Raw genomic sequence first — 18,419 nt, 5'->3', positions numbered from 1 at the left:
GTGGCACTCACATCCGAGATGAAGATGGACGGCTTCCCGCTCTCCAGCATCTCCTCCAGCTCATCGTCTGTAGTGGTCCTCCCAGCTGAGGGGCAATGGGAACTGCACTGAGGATGCAGCGTGGGACGCAGCCAGGGATCGTCAACTAAGGGATCACTAAGCTCTGACTGAGCCATTAGCCTCGTCCATAGAGTTTCCCTGCCCTTTCTAAGATCCCTTCCTGGGCAGGCTAATGTGGCGGAAATGTGACTGCAATGTGTCACAAACCCACCCTGGTATTACAGAGGAGCAGCCGTGTCTCTCCTACAGGTTCACCACAGGCTTCAGGACAGAAGCAGCTAGCCTGAAGGTGGCATGTGACAAACACATGGGAGGTCATCTCCCAGCCAGGCAGGAGGGGCTGCAGTATACAGAAGCGCCTCAAGCTTTGCATATGTGACTGATGTACAAGCGCCAGCAGCTATGAGCAACTCAGCACGGGCTCCCCACCCCCAACTCTGAACACATCTGGCTGACACTAGGCCCAGGCATTAGAAAAGGGTTTCCGGTTTATGGTGCAGCTGAAGGTGTGAAGGATCCTTGAAGAGTGTCTGCCACACTCTCCCTACTCACTGATCTCTAGCTGGCGCTGGATGCGGCCTTTGCTTCGCTCCCGAAACAGGATCTGCGCTTCGTTGTATTCTGTCATGACGTCTACAAATTTCCGTGACAGCACCGAGTGCTAGAACATGGAAAACACGGTGTTAGTGTATGAGAGTCATTCCTTCCTTTGTAAGAGGTAAAACCTTTGACTGGAAAGCTCAGACCGTTACTCTTTTTCAGCAGAAAATAAGAGCAAAAGCAGCAATGGAAGCTGTATGACCTGAGGTTACCGGGCCGTAGTAACACACACCTATAATCCCAGCACTCAGGAGGGAGAGGCAGGCAGATCTCTGCGTTTAAGGTCAGCCTGGTCTACACAGTGAGCTCCAGGCCAACTAGGACTACATAGTGAGACTATGTCTCAAAAAAACAAAACAAAATGCCACCAACAACAACAAATAATCTGGGGTCTACAGCAGTCAGCTGACTTCTGGAGGTGAGCATTATGGGAAGCTGAATCCAGCTGGCAGGCACATGGACTGCCTTGAGCTGGCAGGCTTGTTCACACAGCACTGAACTTCCCAGGTCTCAACCATAAACCCCCAAACAGTTAAGACCAAACCACTAACATCCAGATGATTCAGCTGGTCCCCTGCTCTGCAGCACAGACTGTGTGGGTTTCTGAGGTGTCACTTCACAGTGAAGAGATGCAACCCATGTGCAGACAGACAGTGAGGGAGGGCAGACATGACAAAAAGATGCAACAGATGTGGCTCAATGACAGAGCTTTTGCTGAGCACATGCAGGGCACCAGATTCAATTCCCAGCACAATAAACAAATGGAATTGCTTTGGATTTGGACAAAGGGAGATGCTGTTCTTCCACATCGCCTCAATCTAACTGAGGCTGGAAGGCTGACCTGGGTCCTTCGTATCCGCAGGTCCACTGACGTTCGGTTCCCACTCTCGTCCTGATCACAACTCTGCTCGATAGCTAGAAGGAAGCAGGGCAGAGTAACCCAAGTATGACAGCAGTCTCAGGATGGCCTCAATTTTCCCCATAAAACTAAAGAACAGGTGATATCTTAAAATAATCCTGTAAAGCAGTGGTTCTCAACCTTTCTAATGCTGAGACCCTTTAATACAGTTCCTCATGTTGTACTGACTCCTAACCATAACATCATTTTTGTTATTACTTTATAACTGCAATTTTGCTACTGTTGTGAATTGTAATGTAAATACCTGATATGCAGGCTGTCTAATATGTGACCCTATGAAAGGGTTATTTGACCCCCAAAGAGGTCAAGACCCACAGGTTGAGAATCACTGTTCTAGTTACCAAAAGAAATGTCTATAACACTGTACACATAGGTATTCATGACAGACATGTAGACAGACATGCACAAACTTGTGTGTACACACATTAACACCCATGTAAACACATATATACAAATACCAACTTACAAGTATGCACATACTTGCATACATATAATGTATGCATACACACCCAAATCATAAATACATGTATATAGAAAAATGCATAAAAAAACCAAACACATACACAAATATGCATACAGGTGTGTGATTGTGCAGGGGCCTTGTGTGTTTGTATTTATGCATTTGTATGTTTGTGTTCGTATGTATGCGTTTGTATATCCACATTTGTCTCTGTTGCTCTGGCTGTTTGCATGTGTGTGCATCGGTGTTTGTAAGTAGTTGGTGTGTATTTGGGGCGTGCCAGGTGTCTTTAAACACCCAGTCACTGTAATGAGTCTGAATTAGATATTGAGTGGTTGTATTCTTGGGAACAACATTGTTTTTAAGGTGCACACTCTCAGGGTCCGCCTTGAGATCAGTGGGGAGTACACTAGGACCTGGGCAACACGTCTGCCACCATGAAGTTGCTGTCCCTGAGAAGAGGGTGTGACATGCAGAGATGAGATTTGCTCCTTTTGATGTGTCTCTGTGAGTTAAACACGTCTTCCTCACAGATCAAGGAAGGCAACTTCTATTTAAGTACTGTGCAGAAAGCCACAGCCCTCACCCAGGCCAGGTGTCATGCTGAACGCAGAGCCCCATGATCTCAGCTGGGCTCCTGGCAGCTGGGAAGCTTATTTCAGCCAAGAGACCCATCTGAGAGCTTTGGGACTCAATATAAAGGCTATTCCCCCTTTCTCTGTCACCACCAGAGCCACAATGAGATACAGCATGAAAACCAGAGACCCAGATACACATATCCAATCTACTTAGATGTAGTCTTAACTTTCATGTTGGGAAATGTAAGGTACCAACATCCACACCCCACCACCACCCAAGAAGACAAACTTACACTTCAGCTTGCCTCGGATCCAGTTAGCGGTTTTCTTGATCTCTTTGTTCAGGTCTTCAAGATCTTCTTTTATTTCTTTAAAAAGTTCAAATAAAGCACCTGAGCTGGAACACTCAACTCCTGCACATCCACTCATGCAGGCCAAGCACAGACACATCCAGCCTTCTTCTCAAGTGTGCTGCCCCCAGCTACCACTGCCATGCCCAGACCAGCTCCTGGCACACCCTGAACTGTGCCATCAGATGCAGGTGGTGGGAGCCACAATTGCAGGCTCACCAGGACAAGGGGTGCCCACAGCACAGCCTGGAAGAGACCTGCCCAGGTACCAGAGGTCTCTCCTGCTATCACCATCTTCCCAGCCCTTGTTGCTCCATCAGACACCCCACACATGCCACTCTTCAGCCGACCTGGCTCTAGACCTGGAGAGCCAACCCTGGTACCCCAGCTAGTCTCAGGGTGAAAGATCACCTGCTGCAGCGACCTGACAATGGCAGTCCCACAGCAATGTCTGAACCCCGAAAGCATCTAAGGAGGCTCTGGGGGCCTTCCCAGCATCTTTCTTGAAATCTGAGGTGAAGTCAGAAAAACACCCAAGGAGTTGAAGCACACTGAGGCCTGGCAGATGCGTGGGAGACCCTGCAAATCCCCAGTGTGACCAGAAATCCAGAGACATTCTGAGGCTCCCCAGAAGGAAGACAGGCAGATTGGCTCCTTTGGGGCAGCAGAGTGACCAAAGATCAATGAACTAGTCTAAAAGCAAGATTGTAGAAGCAACCAGACACTGAGGAAGGCTCCACAGGTCACACCTCATTTTCTGGCTTTTTCTATAAGTGGCAACCAACACTGAAAGTTTCTAAACAAAGGCATTCAACGTTTCTAAGAAGAACTAGGATTTAGAAAGATATTCTGACACCCTAAGGCACAGGAAAGTGGAAATACATCTGAGCACAGACCCCGCTCTGTGAGCCCATGCCACAGTGACCTCCAGACTCAGTCTCCTCTCACTTCTCATTACTAACCAGCTCTGGCAAGCAACCGCTGCCTACCAAATCAGCCTGTCATTAATGTCCCCAAACCCAAGAACCATCATCCCTCAACGACGAGCCAGTGTTCAGTGTTCCTGCTGGAGTCCCACCAGGCACACTCACATATCCTTTGGTCCTCACCCGGCTGAACACTGACATTATTTCGGGAGTTTTCAAACCCCATAAAGGTGACCTAGAATGCCAAGGGGTCTGTGTGTGCTCATATGCATGGGCATGCTGCTCCATCTAAGGTGGAGCTGGAGGACAGACAGGTGATGGACTCACTTCCTTCTGGGTTTGGGGCAGAAAGGATGATGCTGTGGTTCTTCTTTACGTCTTCCACGTGTTGAGCAATCCTGGCTATGCTGCTTCGAATCTCCTCCACCTAAGAGAGAGACACTACGGTAACCATCTCCCACAGAGGGATGGTGGAAAGGAAGTGCCATTTCTGTTGTCACTGTGATTATTACGTGTGTGTGTGTGTGTGTGTGATTATTACTTTAAAAGGGGGGGGCTCAGTAGGTGAAGGTGCTCACCACCAAACCTGACAGCCTGAGTTTGATCCCTGAGATCCATGGGGGAAAGAGAGAGCCAACTCCCAAAAGTTACCCTGCCTGTTACAGCACGCACATGAATGGGTGCACATACACATATATACACACACACATACACAAAATTAAAATGTAGTAAGATCAGCAATCTACCAGTTCCTACTGTTAGGACTAAAGCAACATTTGCCAGCAAAACTATATGCTGTAAAATCCCTACACTTGAGCCCACACACCACCACCCACAGTGCTAAGTAGAGGTATATGACTCCAGATAGCAGAGCAGTCAGCAGCGAGCACCCCACGCCCATGGATGGGAAAAGGCAAGGGAGTATCCTTCCATGAGGAAGCCTCGCCATGCGAATGGCCTGCCCTTCCATCATCCTCCTGAATGTGTGTGTGGTGTAAGCAACTCACTGCAAGATCCTTTGGATGGACTTACATCTTCAAAAGTCTGTGGTCACTCAGCAATGGGGTCCTGAAGATATCCTGGTCCCTATAATTGTCATACTATATAGCCAAGGAGCCTATATAGATTCAACCAGAAATCTGGGATGAGGAGGCTGGTGGGGATATCCAGGTCGGACCCAGACAGAACCTGGCTATAGAGGAAGCCACATGACGGCCGAGGCAGGAGGGGCACTGCCAGTTTCTCCTCCTTCCTTCACTTAGCCATTATACGCTGTGATCCATGGCCACACCCTTGACATCACCTTCCATGGCAAAGGACTTCACAGGTCTAAGACTTGAGCTGGGAAGCCATCCTGGGTGGGATGGTTTGAATAAAAATGGTCCCCATGCAGCGGTATTGTTTGAAAGGATTAAGACTTGTGGCCTAGTTGGAGGAAGTGTGTCACTAGGGTAAGCTTTGAGGTTTCAGTTCAAGCCTGGTAGTTCACTCTCTCTTCCTGTCCTCTACAATCTACTCTCAGCTACCTCTCCAGAACCATGAGTGCCTCATGCCACCATGCTTCCCGCCATGATGACAATGGACTAAACCCCTGAACCTGTAAACCAGCTGTTAATTTTCAGGCATCTGTACTGGCCTGCTCTTGGGATTGTGAGAGGTTGTGTCTTCAGTTGTAGCCACTAAGAACACCTCCTGTGCACATTTGCTATGTTCCCTTTTAAAAAGGCCCTGTCCACCTCTCTTCTCTGTGTCTCTCTCTGTCCATCTCTCTCACTCTCCTCTTGTCTTCTCTTCTGCTCCTGTTCCCAGAGGCTGGTCTCCCTGCTCCCCTTCCCTCTTTTTACGTTCCCTTTCCCCTAATAAAAACCCCTCCCCCGAGTTCTGTTGCATGACATCTTGCTCTTATGCAATGCTTTTTTCTATTACAACACCAGCGGGGCGGTGGTGGCACACACCTTTAATTCCAGCTGTGAGAAACCATCTGGAAAAAATTATAACACCAGCCCCAGTTAAACGTAAGGATTGCTGTAGTCATGGCGTCTCTTCACAGCAATGAAACCCTAACCAAGCTCCTAGGTGCTCTAGCTGTTCCTGAACAGCGGAGACTGAGGAAATAGTGTCAGGAAGGAGGGATGTGATGGTGAGAGCCGAGCACTGTGCTCTCAGAAGGGAGGGGCTGCAAACCAAGAAAGCAGTCTCGAGGGCCCGAGTGCAGTCCTCATTCCTCTGCAGCATGATCGCAGCTTGATCTGAGCCTCTAACGCTCCCTAAAGACAGAGAGCTCCGGAGAAAGGAGATAGGATGTGCTGCTTACGGTCCCCAATCTTCTGGTCACTTGTCACAGCAAAATAAGAAACACACATTTACATGCTTTTATGAAAAAGTACTTCCCTTTGGGGCTGGAGAGATGTCTCAGTGGTTAACAGCACTGGTTACTGCTCCAGAGGACCTGGGTTCAATTCCCAGCACCCACATGGCAGCTCAAAACCATTTGTAACTATAATTCTAAGGGACCCAGCACCTCTTCTGACCTCCATGGGCACTGCATGCATGTTATGCACAGACATATATGCAAACAAACCACCAATAAACATGCATTTTTTAAAATTTAATAAAAACAGATTATTTTAATGTTTTGGCTATCTTGCTATAGAGGCTGAAATCAAGGAATAGCGCTGGTTCCAGTTTAGAGATGACATTTCAATTTGCATTTGAAAGTGCCACTTTCAAGGTAACACTGATGGCCCACATGTCAGAAAGTAAAGGGGACAGCCCAGCTTAGAGAGTCCTTGCCTTCCCCTGACTTCACAGCAGCTGATGCCAGATTGGCTCTACCAGAAAAAGGCAGCCGTGGGCCCCAGTGCCCACGGAGGAAGCTCCGCAGCAGGAGGGTACATGGTGGTAGAGGTGCTGGTCCAGTCTGAGACTGCGAGCTGCCCCCACAGGACCTCTTCCACCCATTATAACCATCTTCTCTGGAAAGGTCTCCACTTGTCGCCTTGCTTTACTAGTCTTTAACCACACCCTCCCGGGTGAGGAACAAATTCTGTCTTCTGTATCATTTTGTGTGACATGTACTTCCCTCAAGGCTTCTTCTACCAGAGGTATGATAACAAGCCTGATTGTTTCTCTGTCTAAGGTGTCACTTCATTCACAGAAACAACTACAGAATAAAGTCTGTAACAAATGGGAGAAGCCAGATCAATACACTTGCAGTAATTGCTGGGGAATATAATTATAAGATGTGTTACATTGTTTATGCTGTGGAACATTTGTTTTAAAGGTACAAAGATGTGTTGCATTTGTTTAATTCTATGAAGTTGTGTTGTTTTTCCTGTCTAAAACATCTGATTGGTATAATAAGGAGATGAATGGTCAATAGCTTGCAGGAAAGGATGGGGGAGCTGGCAGGCAGGGAGAATAAATGGGAAGAAAAACTGGGAAGAAAGGATCAAGGAGAATGAGCAAAAGGAGAGGAGGATGCTAGGAGCTAGCCATGGAGTAAGAGTGAAAGATATACAGAAGTAAGAAAAGGAAAAAGCTAGCCAGGCAGTGGTGGTACAAGCCTTTAATCTCAGAAGCAAGCATATCTCTGTGAATTCAAAGCCAGCCTGTGCTGTGGGATAATGTTCCTGTACCCTGTAAAGATTGCTACTAGTGCCGGGCGGTGGTGGCACACGCCTTTAATCCCAGCACTCGGGAGGCAGAGGAAGGCGGATCTCTGTGAGTTCGAGGCCAGCCTGGTCTACAAGAGCTAGTTCCAGGACAGGGTCCAAAGCTACAGAGAAACCCTGTCTCGAAAAATCCAAAAAAAAAAAAAAAAAAAGATTGCTACTAGTAACCAGGCGGTGGTGGCGCACGCCTTTAATCCCAGCACTCAGGAGGCAGAGGCAGGCGGATCTCTGTGAGTTCCAGGCCAGCCTGGTCTACAGAGTGAGTATCAAGTCAGGTCCCAAAGCTACAGAGAAACCTTATCTCAAAAAAAAAAAAAAATTCAAATTCCTATAAAAACAGCCATGTTCAGGAGGCTGAGGCAGCAGGACGGCAAGGTCTCAAACATTAAATAACCTGGGCCACACAGGGAGACATTACTCTAAACTTGAAAAGTCACATAGGTCATGATTAGGACATACTGAGGACCATGTGGCTAGCTGACTTCCCTGTGGGGGTGGCATGGGATGCAGATGGCACCAGTGGCACAACCTCTTGGTACCACAGTCAGGTATAAGGTCCGCCGTTAGCCACACGCAGTTCCAGGGTACATGAGCGTCCTGTTTTGCATATGACAACAAACACTACTATAGTAAGGTAAAGTCTGAGGCTGCACTTCATTAAATGCTTACCTGATGGAAGAAATCATCCATGAAATGGTCCTTTTCAACAACGACGACAGTAGTGTCTCCATCGTCGTTTTTCCTACACTGGAATAGAAAACATTTTCAAAGTGTCAGAGGCTGAACAGCAACTCGGGACCCAAAGCACCTCAGCTGTACACTGGGTGCCAAGAGCAGCAGAGCAGCCGCACGCCACAGCCTGCAGCCATCTAATTCTGCAGCTCCTTCATTGTGACAGGTGACACCAAAGGGGGAAGAAAACAAAGGCCAGATATCTGTGCAGGCACGTTCACGTTCATCTTAACCTCAGTCAGGGCCACTCACAACAGGTTCGTCCCCAAGAGCCGACGTACTGTACACACACATCACACACATACACAGAGTCATCCTGGTGATTGATTCTGGGCTCTGAGCTCGCTAAGCAAGTACTCAACACTGGACTACATCACCATCCCTGTAATATGTTCATGGTCTGTAAAGATGAAAAATGCTACTGGGGGTAGAAGCTGGAGAGATGGTTCAGTGGTTAAGAGCACTGGCTGATCTTCAAGAGGACCTGGGTTCAATTCCCAGCAACCACATGGTGACTCACAACTGTCTATAACTGTTGTCCCATGGATCTGATGTATTATTCTGGTGTGCAGTCAACATGCAAACAAAAAAACCCATATACATAAAATAAATCTTTTTTTAAGCCAGGCAATGATGGCACACACCTTTAATCATCCTAGAACTCAGGAGGCAGAGGAAAGCAGGCTAGCCTAATCTACAGAGCAAGTTCCAGGACAGCCAGGGCTACACAGAGAAACCCTATCTCCAAAAACAAAAAACAAAACAAAAAAAAAACACCATTTAAAAAATGGGTTTGGTGGTGCACTCCTATAATCCCAGCACTTGAGAGGTGGAAGCAGAATGATCAGAAGTTCCGGGTCAACTTCCAGATCAGAAGGTCCAGGTCGACCTCTACTATATACTGAGTTCAAGGCCAGCCTGGAAAACGGGAGACCTTATCTGAAAACAAACCAAACTTCTGACAGCACTAGCTGACTTTTGTAGAGTGCCCAGTAACTTCCGAGGTATGTCAGCTGACATCCTTACTTTCTAAGAGGAGAACAACCACTATATACTGTGTTTAATAACAAACAATCTGACAAGGAAAAAGGAGTTGGGGAAGACGAGAGTCAAGTAACACAGACGACAGTGACATTATAGACACAGTTAGCAACAGCCTAACACAGGATCAAAGATACACAGAACCAGGCACTTCCTATGCCTGATGCATGGCCTTGGATCCTGAGGGTGCTGGATGATGACGACGTACTATAGCCCAGCTGCTGCTGCCTTTGAGGCCTGGGGGCTTGTGTCTGCACAAGATGCTAGAGAGATGCTGGGACTGCCTGCGTAGTAACCCACCTGGAAGCCTCCCTTCTAAACAGTCAAAGCCTCTAGCAGCACAGAAAACTCTAAATTAGCTGGAAGCAGCTTTTGTCAACAGCTCTAAATGTCCCCTCCCTCTCCCCTCCCCACCCTACCCCACCCCTAGAAGCTGGTCTCTAAATCCCCCAGCTGAGCCTAGCCTGCCAGCACAGGGGAGGGACTTGCCGAGCTCTCTCCCCCAGGGCAGTCCTGTGAGTCAGCACTAGTCCAGCCTCCCAGCCTCCCTCCCTGCAGTCAAGGCTGCCAAGGCACCCTAGGAACCTACCTCCACTGCTTGAGGAATCAAGCCTTCCCCGGCAGACCTGACCCAGCAGCACCCCTCACCACCCAGGTAAACCTGCAAAAAATCCTACTACAATTCTCAGCTAAGAGAAATCTGTGAACTTAAGAAATGTGTTAAAGGGCTGGCTGCTCCTCCAGAGGACCAGAGTTCAATTCCCAGCAACCACATGGTGGTTCACAACCATCTGTAATGAGATCTGGCGCCCTCCACTGGTGTGTGGGCATACATGGAGGCAGAATGTGGTATACATAATATTTAAAAAAAAAAAAAAAGAAAGAAATGTGTTAAAGCCGAACAGTGTGGTACATGCCTTTAATCCCAGCACTCAGGAGGCAGAGGCAAGGATCTCTGAGTTCTAGGCCAACCTGGTCTACATGGTGAGTTCTGGCTGGTCAGGGTTACACAGAGAAATGCTACACCCCCCCCAAAAAAAAAGAAAGAAAAAAAAGAGAAATATGTTATGAAAGCACAACAATTCTGCCACCCGTGACTCCCTAAGGCCTGATCAGCTCTTCCCACACCGTATGCACCCTCTCTAGTGCTGTCTGCGTGGATAAGATGGCTGGTTAGTTAAGGCTAGGAGTGTGGCTCTAAGATAGAGACAGGAGTATGAGAGGAACCTTTGTCACCAGGGAGATGAAACCACATAGCCAGGACCAGCTTAATAAAAAAAGGGACATCACCTAAGAGGATGCCTTACATATCCATGAAACCTAGCACAGCTCCCTTTGGCTTCTCAAGGCCACACACCTGCTCCTTCTGTGTGATTTCTCCCAGAGCCCAAGGCACACTGTCGGTCAATACACTGCTCTCCCAGATGTCTGGAATGAAGGACAGGCTGAAATATAATGTCCCAACAGCCCTAAGCAAGGGAACCATTTTTGGGACAGGGGCGCTGACATGCCCAGTTAGGATGGCTCACTCTAGAGGAGGGTGGGCTGCAATCGCTTTGATAATCACAGAGCAAGGAAGACAAGAGCAAAGCACAGGTTGGCACAGGGGATCTGCATGCTTGGGAATGGAGTGTCAAAGACCAGGGTCTCAGAATCTACAAGATGCAAAGAAAAATTTCAGCCATGGCTTTTGGAGGTGCTGACACCCTGATTTTACACCCAAAGCCTCAAATGCCTTTGAGAACTGGGGCAGGAGGATCTCAAATTTGATGCCAGGAAGTCTGGCAATAATGCCCACATGCCTTTAATCCCAGCACTTGGGGGGCAGAGGAAGGTAGATTTTTGTGAGTTCAAGGACAGGAGGAAGAAAGGAAGGAAAGAAGGCAGGCAGGCAACAGGAGGCAGAGAGGGAGGGGAGGGAATAGGCTGCCTGAGGGTACCACATGCTCCCTGGGGCCATGAGCACCTCAACTACCCTAAACTGGCAATTCTCTCAGAATGAGCCGTGACCTGAAAATGTACCCAGCGTCTCAGGGGCACATACACTGGTGGCAGCAGTTCAAGAAAGGATGATTAGGGAATCAGGGGCACATGGAGAGACACCATTCTGCACCTCTGTGCAGGCTGCTAGGACAGAAGGTGACCATTGCCAGGAACAGGGAGAAAAACCAGACAGGAACTTCCTGGTGGTGAAGGTGTGAGCAAGGCCAAGAGGGAGGCATGCAGGGTCAGGGAGCTAAGGAAGCCGTCAGGAAGTGGGCTTATCCTGCAACCAAGAGGCCAAGAGGAAGTCTAGCCGTGGCAGATGCTCTCAGGCCACTCTGGTTCGAGCAAAAACAGGAAATAATTGGTCCATGGGAAAACCCAGAATCTCCTATACATGACTTAATCCATTCTGATTTATTAACACCCTCACTCTTCCTCTCTCAACCACGGGAATCCACGGCATACGGCCAATTCACTTTAGTCTGTCTCTAGTGTCTCATCTAGCTCAGACCTGGCATTCTCTCTGTGCTCGTACGTTCTGCCAGAGACAGGCACTCTGGACACAGAGTCTAAGCAATCCCAGGCAAGTTTCTTGAGGTTTTGTGTTAAATGAACAGTGGATCAAAGCAGGAAGCTTCTCTCGGACCATACAAGATCTGTGAATGCAAACTGTTTACCACGATTAATCTTCTTCTGCAATAAGGACTTACTACATCACACAAGCTAACCTGGAACTCAGGACCTTCCGGCCTCAACCTCTCACTGCTATTCAAATGAGGTAGCATTTTATTTTTTGTTTTGGTGTGTGTTTGTTTGTTTGTTTGTTTGTTTCGAGACGGGGTTTCTCTGTGTAACTTTGGAGCCTGTCCTGAAACTAGCTCTTGTAGACCAGGCTGTCCTCGAACTAACAGAGATCTGCCTGCCTCTGCCTTCCGAGTGCTGGGATTAAAGGCATGAGCCATCACCGCCTGGCCAAATGAGGAAATTTTTGAATCTTTCACAGGTGATCACCACGAACACCTTTTCCTCAGGCGGATGTATAAACAGCTAATGAGGAACCTTTCTGCCAAACCTCAAACTCTGGGTCACTGTGGCCATTGCAGTTTAGCCATTTTAACCACAAAATTAAACACTAGATCTTATTTGTGAAAAAGCCGCATTTGGATATATGACGCGAAGAGGCAGGCAGCCCGTTCCAAACTACTTGAAAATTTCAAGAATGTATTTTAACTAAATAACAATTAAACTTATCTGGTAAGTAGCCCTTTTTGTTTGTCTTTTGAAACAGGGGATCATGTAGCCCAGGCCGGAAGCTGTGAACTCAGGATGCCTTAAATTTCTGACCCTTCCGCTTCCACCTCCCAAACGTTCCAATTACAGCTGCCTGGTTCAGATGCTCTTGCCTGTGGCAGGAGACTGAGGCAGGAGGCTTGCTAGGAGGTCAAGGTTGGTCGAGGCTTCACAATAAGTCCAGGCTGGCCTGGGCTGCAGTGTGAGACCATTCCCCAAACCTCCTCAACCAAAAGGAAAACAAACACGTTACTTTAAACATGCCAAATTCAAGTCAGATAATTTTAAACTAGACATATTAAAGAGAAAGTGGCTTTTTCTAACTTCCCGAAAATGGAGAATCTAGTAGGTTATCAACAGTGTAAGCCCCGGCACTTGCCTCCCCATTCCAGAGGTTCCTGTGTTAGATACACACCTCTCTCTGAGAGGCAGAAAGAGAGCTGTCGCACAAGAAAACCAAAGTATAGAGAGGTCTGGATATAAATTACTTGGGCAGAGGATGGGGCTCAGTGGAAGACACTGGCTGCACGGCCATAAAGCCCTGGCTTCTGTCCGCAGCACAGGGGAAAACAACTGAGGTTCACCACTCATTGGCCCGAGCTCCACAGTGGAAGCTTCCACTCTGCTGCTAACTGCTCGGTCCTTGCATAGAAATGGCAGGGAACTGGACCCAATAAGGTCACTTCCAGGTCCGAAATCCTACAAGAAAACCAAGTAACATACTCGTTGTGTATAACACACACAGACAATGTGTAAGGAGAGGCATACACCCTAGTGTATGTATATGGGAAAGCCGGGCAACAACCTTAGCTGTCATTCCTCAGGCACTGTCCTCCTTGACTTTTAAGACAGGGTTTCTCACTGCCCTGAACTCCAGTGAACCCCAGAAAGCTATTTCCACCTCCCCAGAGTTAGAATTAAAGTATGTACCAAGGTGCCTTTTAAAATGTGGGTCTGGGGCTGGAGAAATGGCTCAGTAGTTAAGAGCACTGACTATTCTAGAGGTGCTGAGTTCAATTCCCAGCCACCGCATGGTGGTTCACAACCATCTGTAATGAAATCTGCTGCCCTCTTCTGGCCTACAGGCATACATGCAGACAGCACACAGTATACATAATATATAATCTTTAAGAAAAAATAAAATAAAATGTAGGTCTGAGAATTGACCCCATTGTCCTCACGCTTGCAAGGCAAGCAGCTGAACAACTAAGCCATCTCCCCAGCCCACCGATTCACATATCCTCCCTATTTCTGAAAATCCTGGAATAAAGAAGGATTTACTGGGGCCAGTGAGATGGCTCAGTGGGTCAGTGTGCCTACCACCGAGCCTGACAACCTCAGTGTGGCTAAAGACCCAAATGGTGGAGACAGAAACAACTCCAAGTATGCGCTCAAATAAATATATCACATCATGTTTATGTATTTGTTTTTAAATTGACTTGAGTTTCATTTAGAAAAAAAAAATAAATGAATTAGGTTTGGGATTAGAACAGAACTCCCACCATCTTCTCAGATGGCCCTCAGCATACTTTGCCACTTTTTACTACGCATTTATTTATACGGAGGGGCTTTGGGGCACTGACAATTATAAAATCAAGACAGCAACACTGTGCTCTAAATCCTGTAGTGTCAAATATTGAGCCAAGATTTAATTCTTTACGTAAAACAAACACATCCATCTCATCTGCTGTCATCCTTGACAAATGAGAAGTGATAAACCCTGAGCGATTGTTTAAAGATAACATCTATGATTTATCATCACCAGTTAGGCTCCATTTGTACAACTATTTTACAGACTTACATACGCAGGCTCATGTAAAAATTTCTCAAGTGGGGCTGGAGAGATAGTTCAGTGGTTAAGAGCATTGCCTGCTCTTCCAAAGGTCCTGAGTTCAATTCCCGGCAACCACATAATGACTCACAACCATCTGTAATGAGGTCTGGTGCCCTCTTCTGGCCTGCAGACATACACACAGACAGAATATTGTATACATAACAAATAAATAAAATATTTTTAAAAAAAAAATCTCAAGTGAATAGGAGTCACTAGTGGAAACGTTTAGAAACCAGGTCTTTGGACAGTGGGCCTCAGACCCTGCTCCAAAGGCTGCAACCATTCGAAGAGCAGAAGCTGTGTTTGCGCTGCAAAGCCAAGCCAGCCACGACCAGCAGAAATCATTCTTTTACTTTCAAGAAAGAAGTCCAGCTGATACTGGTGACCTCGACAGTCTCAGCGCTTGCCTACTGTATCATCACCACCTCCACTTTCACAGTGACCACCACATTTATAGTGGTAGCATCTTTACACAATGAAAAGCATGAAGTCAAGTCACTTTGAATACAATCCAGTCCTAAAAAGACTGACACTTCATGTGCAGCAGTATAGATAGAACTAGAAGCTGGTTACAGTGAATGACATTAGACAAAGGGGACTACTCCTTGGGGCCCGGGAAAATAATACACACAGCTCAAGCACTGTTAAGTTAGCATTAGAGACAATGACAGCCTCTTAAGGTTTTACCATAAGCATTCTTTCTAATGTTCATCTTCCTGTTAGCAAGCAAAGACACTGGTAGATAAGGCAATTGACTCTCTTGTTGCTCCAGTTGCCGTAAGCAAAAGGCCTGACAGTCAGTCAAACAGCCATCTGGGCTGCCCCTAGGCCAGCACCAGCCATGTTGAACATTGCATGCTTTGAGGAAGCTACACAATGCCTACAGCTGACTGTCCAGCTCCTAGGGACACTGCCTCTGTCAGGGTTTTCAGTCTGCACTCGACTTCTTGCTATCACAAGCCTTTGTGAACTCTGGATGACCCTGTAGCCATTCGCCCCTAAATCAGAGGGCAGTTGCCAAAGAGGTAATGCTGGAATTGGTGCAAATCCAAACCTTCATTTGCAAAGGAAGCCTGTGATTGGTACACACTTTTCCTGTCTATACAACCAGGTTGTCCAGCTCATTCAATGTTCATTGGGTGAGTGGGGCTGTGCTGGCCCTGACCCATGCAAGCTTTTTTGGGGTGGTCTTGTCCCACCTACTTCTACTGGGGCAGGAGGGACTGGGCGCATGAAAAAGGGGCCCAGGCAGCAGCTCTGGACAGCGGAGCCAACAGCCTGAAGCACACTGAGTCAGAGCAGCTATAAGGGAGGACCACAAGACCAGGGTCAACAGGGGCAGAAGCAGAAGCAGCAAAAGTGGCCGTGACTGCACAGTGGGAAGCAGCTCAGCAGTTCTAGGGCGGGACAGGAAGGAGCAGTGGAGCAGCAGAGCTGAGGCCAGAGGCGCGCAGAAGCCTTTGAGGGCCAGGGAAGAGTTCCAGAGGGCTGTCAGGTCTTTAGGGCCAAGGGTCTCAGGCCTCAGCGGAGACAGTTCTAACAGCGGTTAAGGTCTCAGGAATCCCCACCGCACGAGCACACTTGCTCAGGGTCCGTCCCTGGCGTGTCCCCCACCCCCTTTGCCATCCAGTGCCTAGAGCTGTGTGACGCTAGAGGGCACCACCTGCTGCTGCTCCTCAGAGCTGTCAACAAAATCTGCCAGAGTCCAGCACTGGAAGCAATTTCTCTCCCTTCCCAGGTTTCTACCCGGATCCAGCAAAAGACACCCCCTGGGGTGAGGGTCACAAAGCCAATCAGCACAGAAACACACAAGCGCGGCGTGTGTAGATGTTCCAAAAGCTGCTCTCCGGGGAGTAGAAAATAGAATGGTTCCGGGGTCTGGGAAGGGTACCAGGGAACAGTGTAGACGGGGGCTCTGGGGTCAAGCTGAAGAACGAAAATGCCTTCCAACACCCTGCAGTGGGTGACTACGGTCAATGCCTGCAAGTAGCTACTGAGGGTCTTGAGGTCTTCAGCCCAAAGGAATAATAAGCACCTGAGATGGTCAGTCACCCTGACTGGGCCCGCACTGCATACATGTCTTGAATGTCCCATTATACCCCAAAAGTGGGTACAACGACTGTGTCCACTGCAGATGTAGACATATATACTGTAAGCCCCCCTGCCCCCTTCCCCCCTTTAAAAGCTCAGCCTTTCTCTTGCTGCGATGCTCACTAGCCACTAAAGCCCTGGGTTAAATAAAACGTAAACACATTTCTGGTCCCCAGTGCACTGGGGAAATACCTAACACAGCTGTGGGTGGTGTTGACCACACCAGGCGCCTAGCCCTGAGCTCCAAGTTTGTGCGGAGTGACTGGACCCTTGGTACACCCTTCTGTATCAGGCCACGAAACAAGGCCGTGGGAAAAGGGACCCCTACAGGGTGGGGCAGGCAGTTGGAGACGTTGCGATAAGAGCCTTGCAAAAAGACCAGACAGGCAGTGCCATGGTGAATCCCAAGAAGGCATCAAACATCAGGCCAGGCCAGGAGGTCCAAGCATAGCCTTTGCTCCTTGCCTAAAACCCCGAAACACACTCTCACCCTCTGAAATCAGTCATCAGCGGCCAAAAGGATCCTGACCCAAACATCAGTCCACATCAGCCAGGGGTATGGTGCCAAGTCAGGCAGAAAAAAGGCTCCCCCCCCCGGACACCTACCGGAACCTGTGTCCCAGACTAGGATGCAGCCAGCCCAGGCTCTGGACCTCTCCCATTGCCCACGCCTGGAGTCCCAACAACCTGAATCCCTTGGTACCCAGGGAACCCCAGGAGTCCTGCCCCAGGAACCCATGGAGATGTCATCCCAGGAACCCTTCTGATACTCTACCCTAACACCCTTGAAGACCCAGGAACCGTAGAGCCCTTCCCAAAAACCTGCTCAGAAACACTGCTTAGGTCTACGAGTGCATCCTGTGACTCTTGGATACCCTGGAGCCCAATCCCTGGAACCCTGCTCCAAGGCCGCTTGGGTCCTTCCCGAAGACCTGCCACCCCTAGAGACCCGGGTGTCTCTGGAGGCCACAGGACACCTGGAACCCTCTTATTAGACCCCTCTGAGAGACAGTGACCTGTTCCCTCCCGGGGTGTTCTTCCTCAGAGCTCTCTTCCCTGGTCCCCCTCTCCAGGCCCCCCCTCCTGGGTTCCCCTACCGACCCCCCAGCTACTCAGGCTCCTCCTAGGGTCCTGTTCCTAGACTCCTCTTCGTTAGTTCCTCCCCCATCATCCCTCTCCCCGAATCCCTCCTGGGGTCTTTGCCCCGGACCCTCAGCACCCCGCCCGCCGGCCCGGACCGCTATCCGGTGCGCCGCTCACCGACGTGAGGTCGGGCAGCCGGTCCCGCATCCCCACCGGCCAGCAGGGCGAGGCGCCCGACTCTCAGCTGCCCGGCCGCACACTCTCGGGTGGCCGCGTCGCCGCCTCTGCCCGCCGGGGTCCTGGCCCCGCGCCGCCGCCCTCCCTCGGGCAGGCGCTACCACGGCAACCGCGCCCGCGCTCTCTGCGCTTGCGCCTGCCCCACCCCCTCCCGCGGGACCCCGGGCGCTTGGACGAGTCGTCGCGGGCGGGGGAGGGGGGGGGGGACAGGAGTGGGCGTGGCCCCACTCGGGGGCGGGGCCTGGCCTAAGTCCTCGGGCTGCGTGGTTAGACTGTTTAACACGCTGTCTGCCCTCGTTTCCTGAACTTTCGCTCGTTTTGTTTATTAAAAAACTCAAGAGCTGGAGCTGTAGAATAGTGGCTAGCCCTTGCCTACTATGCCCTAGAATTATCCCGAACAGCAAAAAAACAAAATTCTAAATTCACCATTACAGCACACAAATTGATAGCAACCACCTGTCACCCACTCTGACCCTGAGAGCGCCACACCTGGTTCCTCAGACAAAGAACACCGGCAGGTTCCTCCCTTGATGCAGTTCTGGTGGGAGAATCAAGCAA

The 18,419-nt window shown here is 49.1% G+C and overlaps 1 protein-coding gene across 8 annotated transcripts in view; it reads right to left on the bottom strand.

The window, feature by feature from the left end:
* Stx2 (syntaxin 2) overlaps positions 1-17,969 on the bottom strand; it is a 55,067-nt gene extending 37,098 nt beyond the window's left edge. For all 8 annotated transcript variants that reach the window (XR_009056839.1, XR_009056841.1, XR_009056840.1 and 5 more), the window contains exons 1-7: positions 17,802-17,969; positions 8,237-8,314; positions 4,221-4,320; positions 2,911-2,985; positions 1,502-1,575; positions 613-721; positions 12-85 (exon numbers count right to left, since the gene is read on the bottom strand). Coding sequence is in view for 4 of the 8 variants with exons in the window: in XM_057764888.1 (XP_057620871.1) it covers positions 12-85; positions 613-721; positions 1,502-1,575; positions 2,911-2,985; positions 4,221-4,320; positions 8,237-8,314; positions 17,802-17,831 (540 nt within the window). In the remaining 4 variants the exon portion in view is untranslated. The remainder of the gene's footprint in view (positions 1-11; positions 86-612; positions 722-1,501; positions 1,576-2,910; positions 2,986-4,220; positions 4,321-8,236; positions 8,315-17,801) is intronic.
* Positions 17,970-18,419: the final 450 nt, after the last annotated feature.

Source organism: Chionomys nivalis, chromosome 3 (genome assembly GCF_950005125.1).
Source record: "Chionomys nivalis chromosome 3, mChiNiv1.1, whole genome shotgun sequence".
Lineage (NCBI taxonomy): Eukaryota > Metazoa > Chordata > Mammalia > Rodentia > Cricetidae > Chionomys > Chionomys nivalis.
This window is presented reverse-complemented; position numbering and strand designations above follow the sequence as displayed.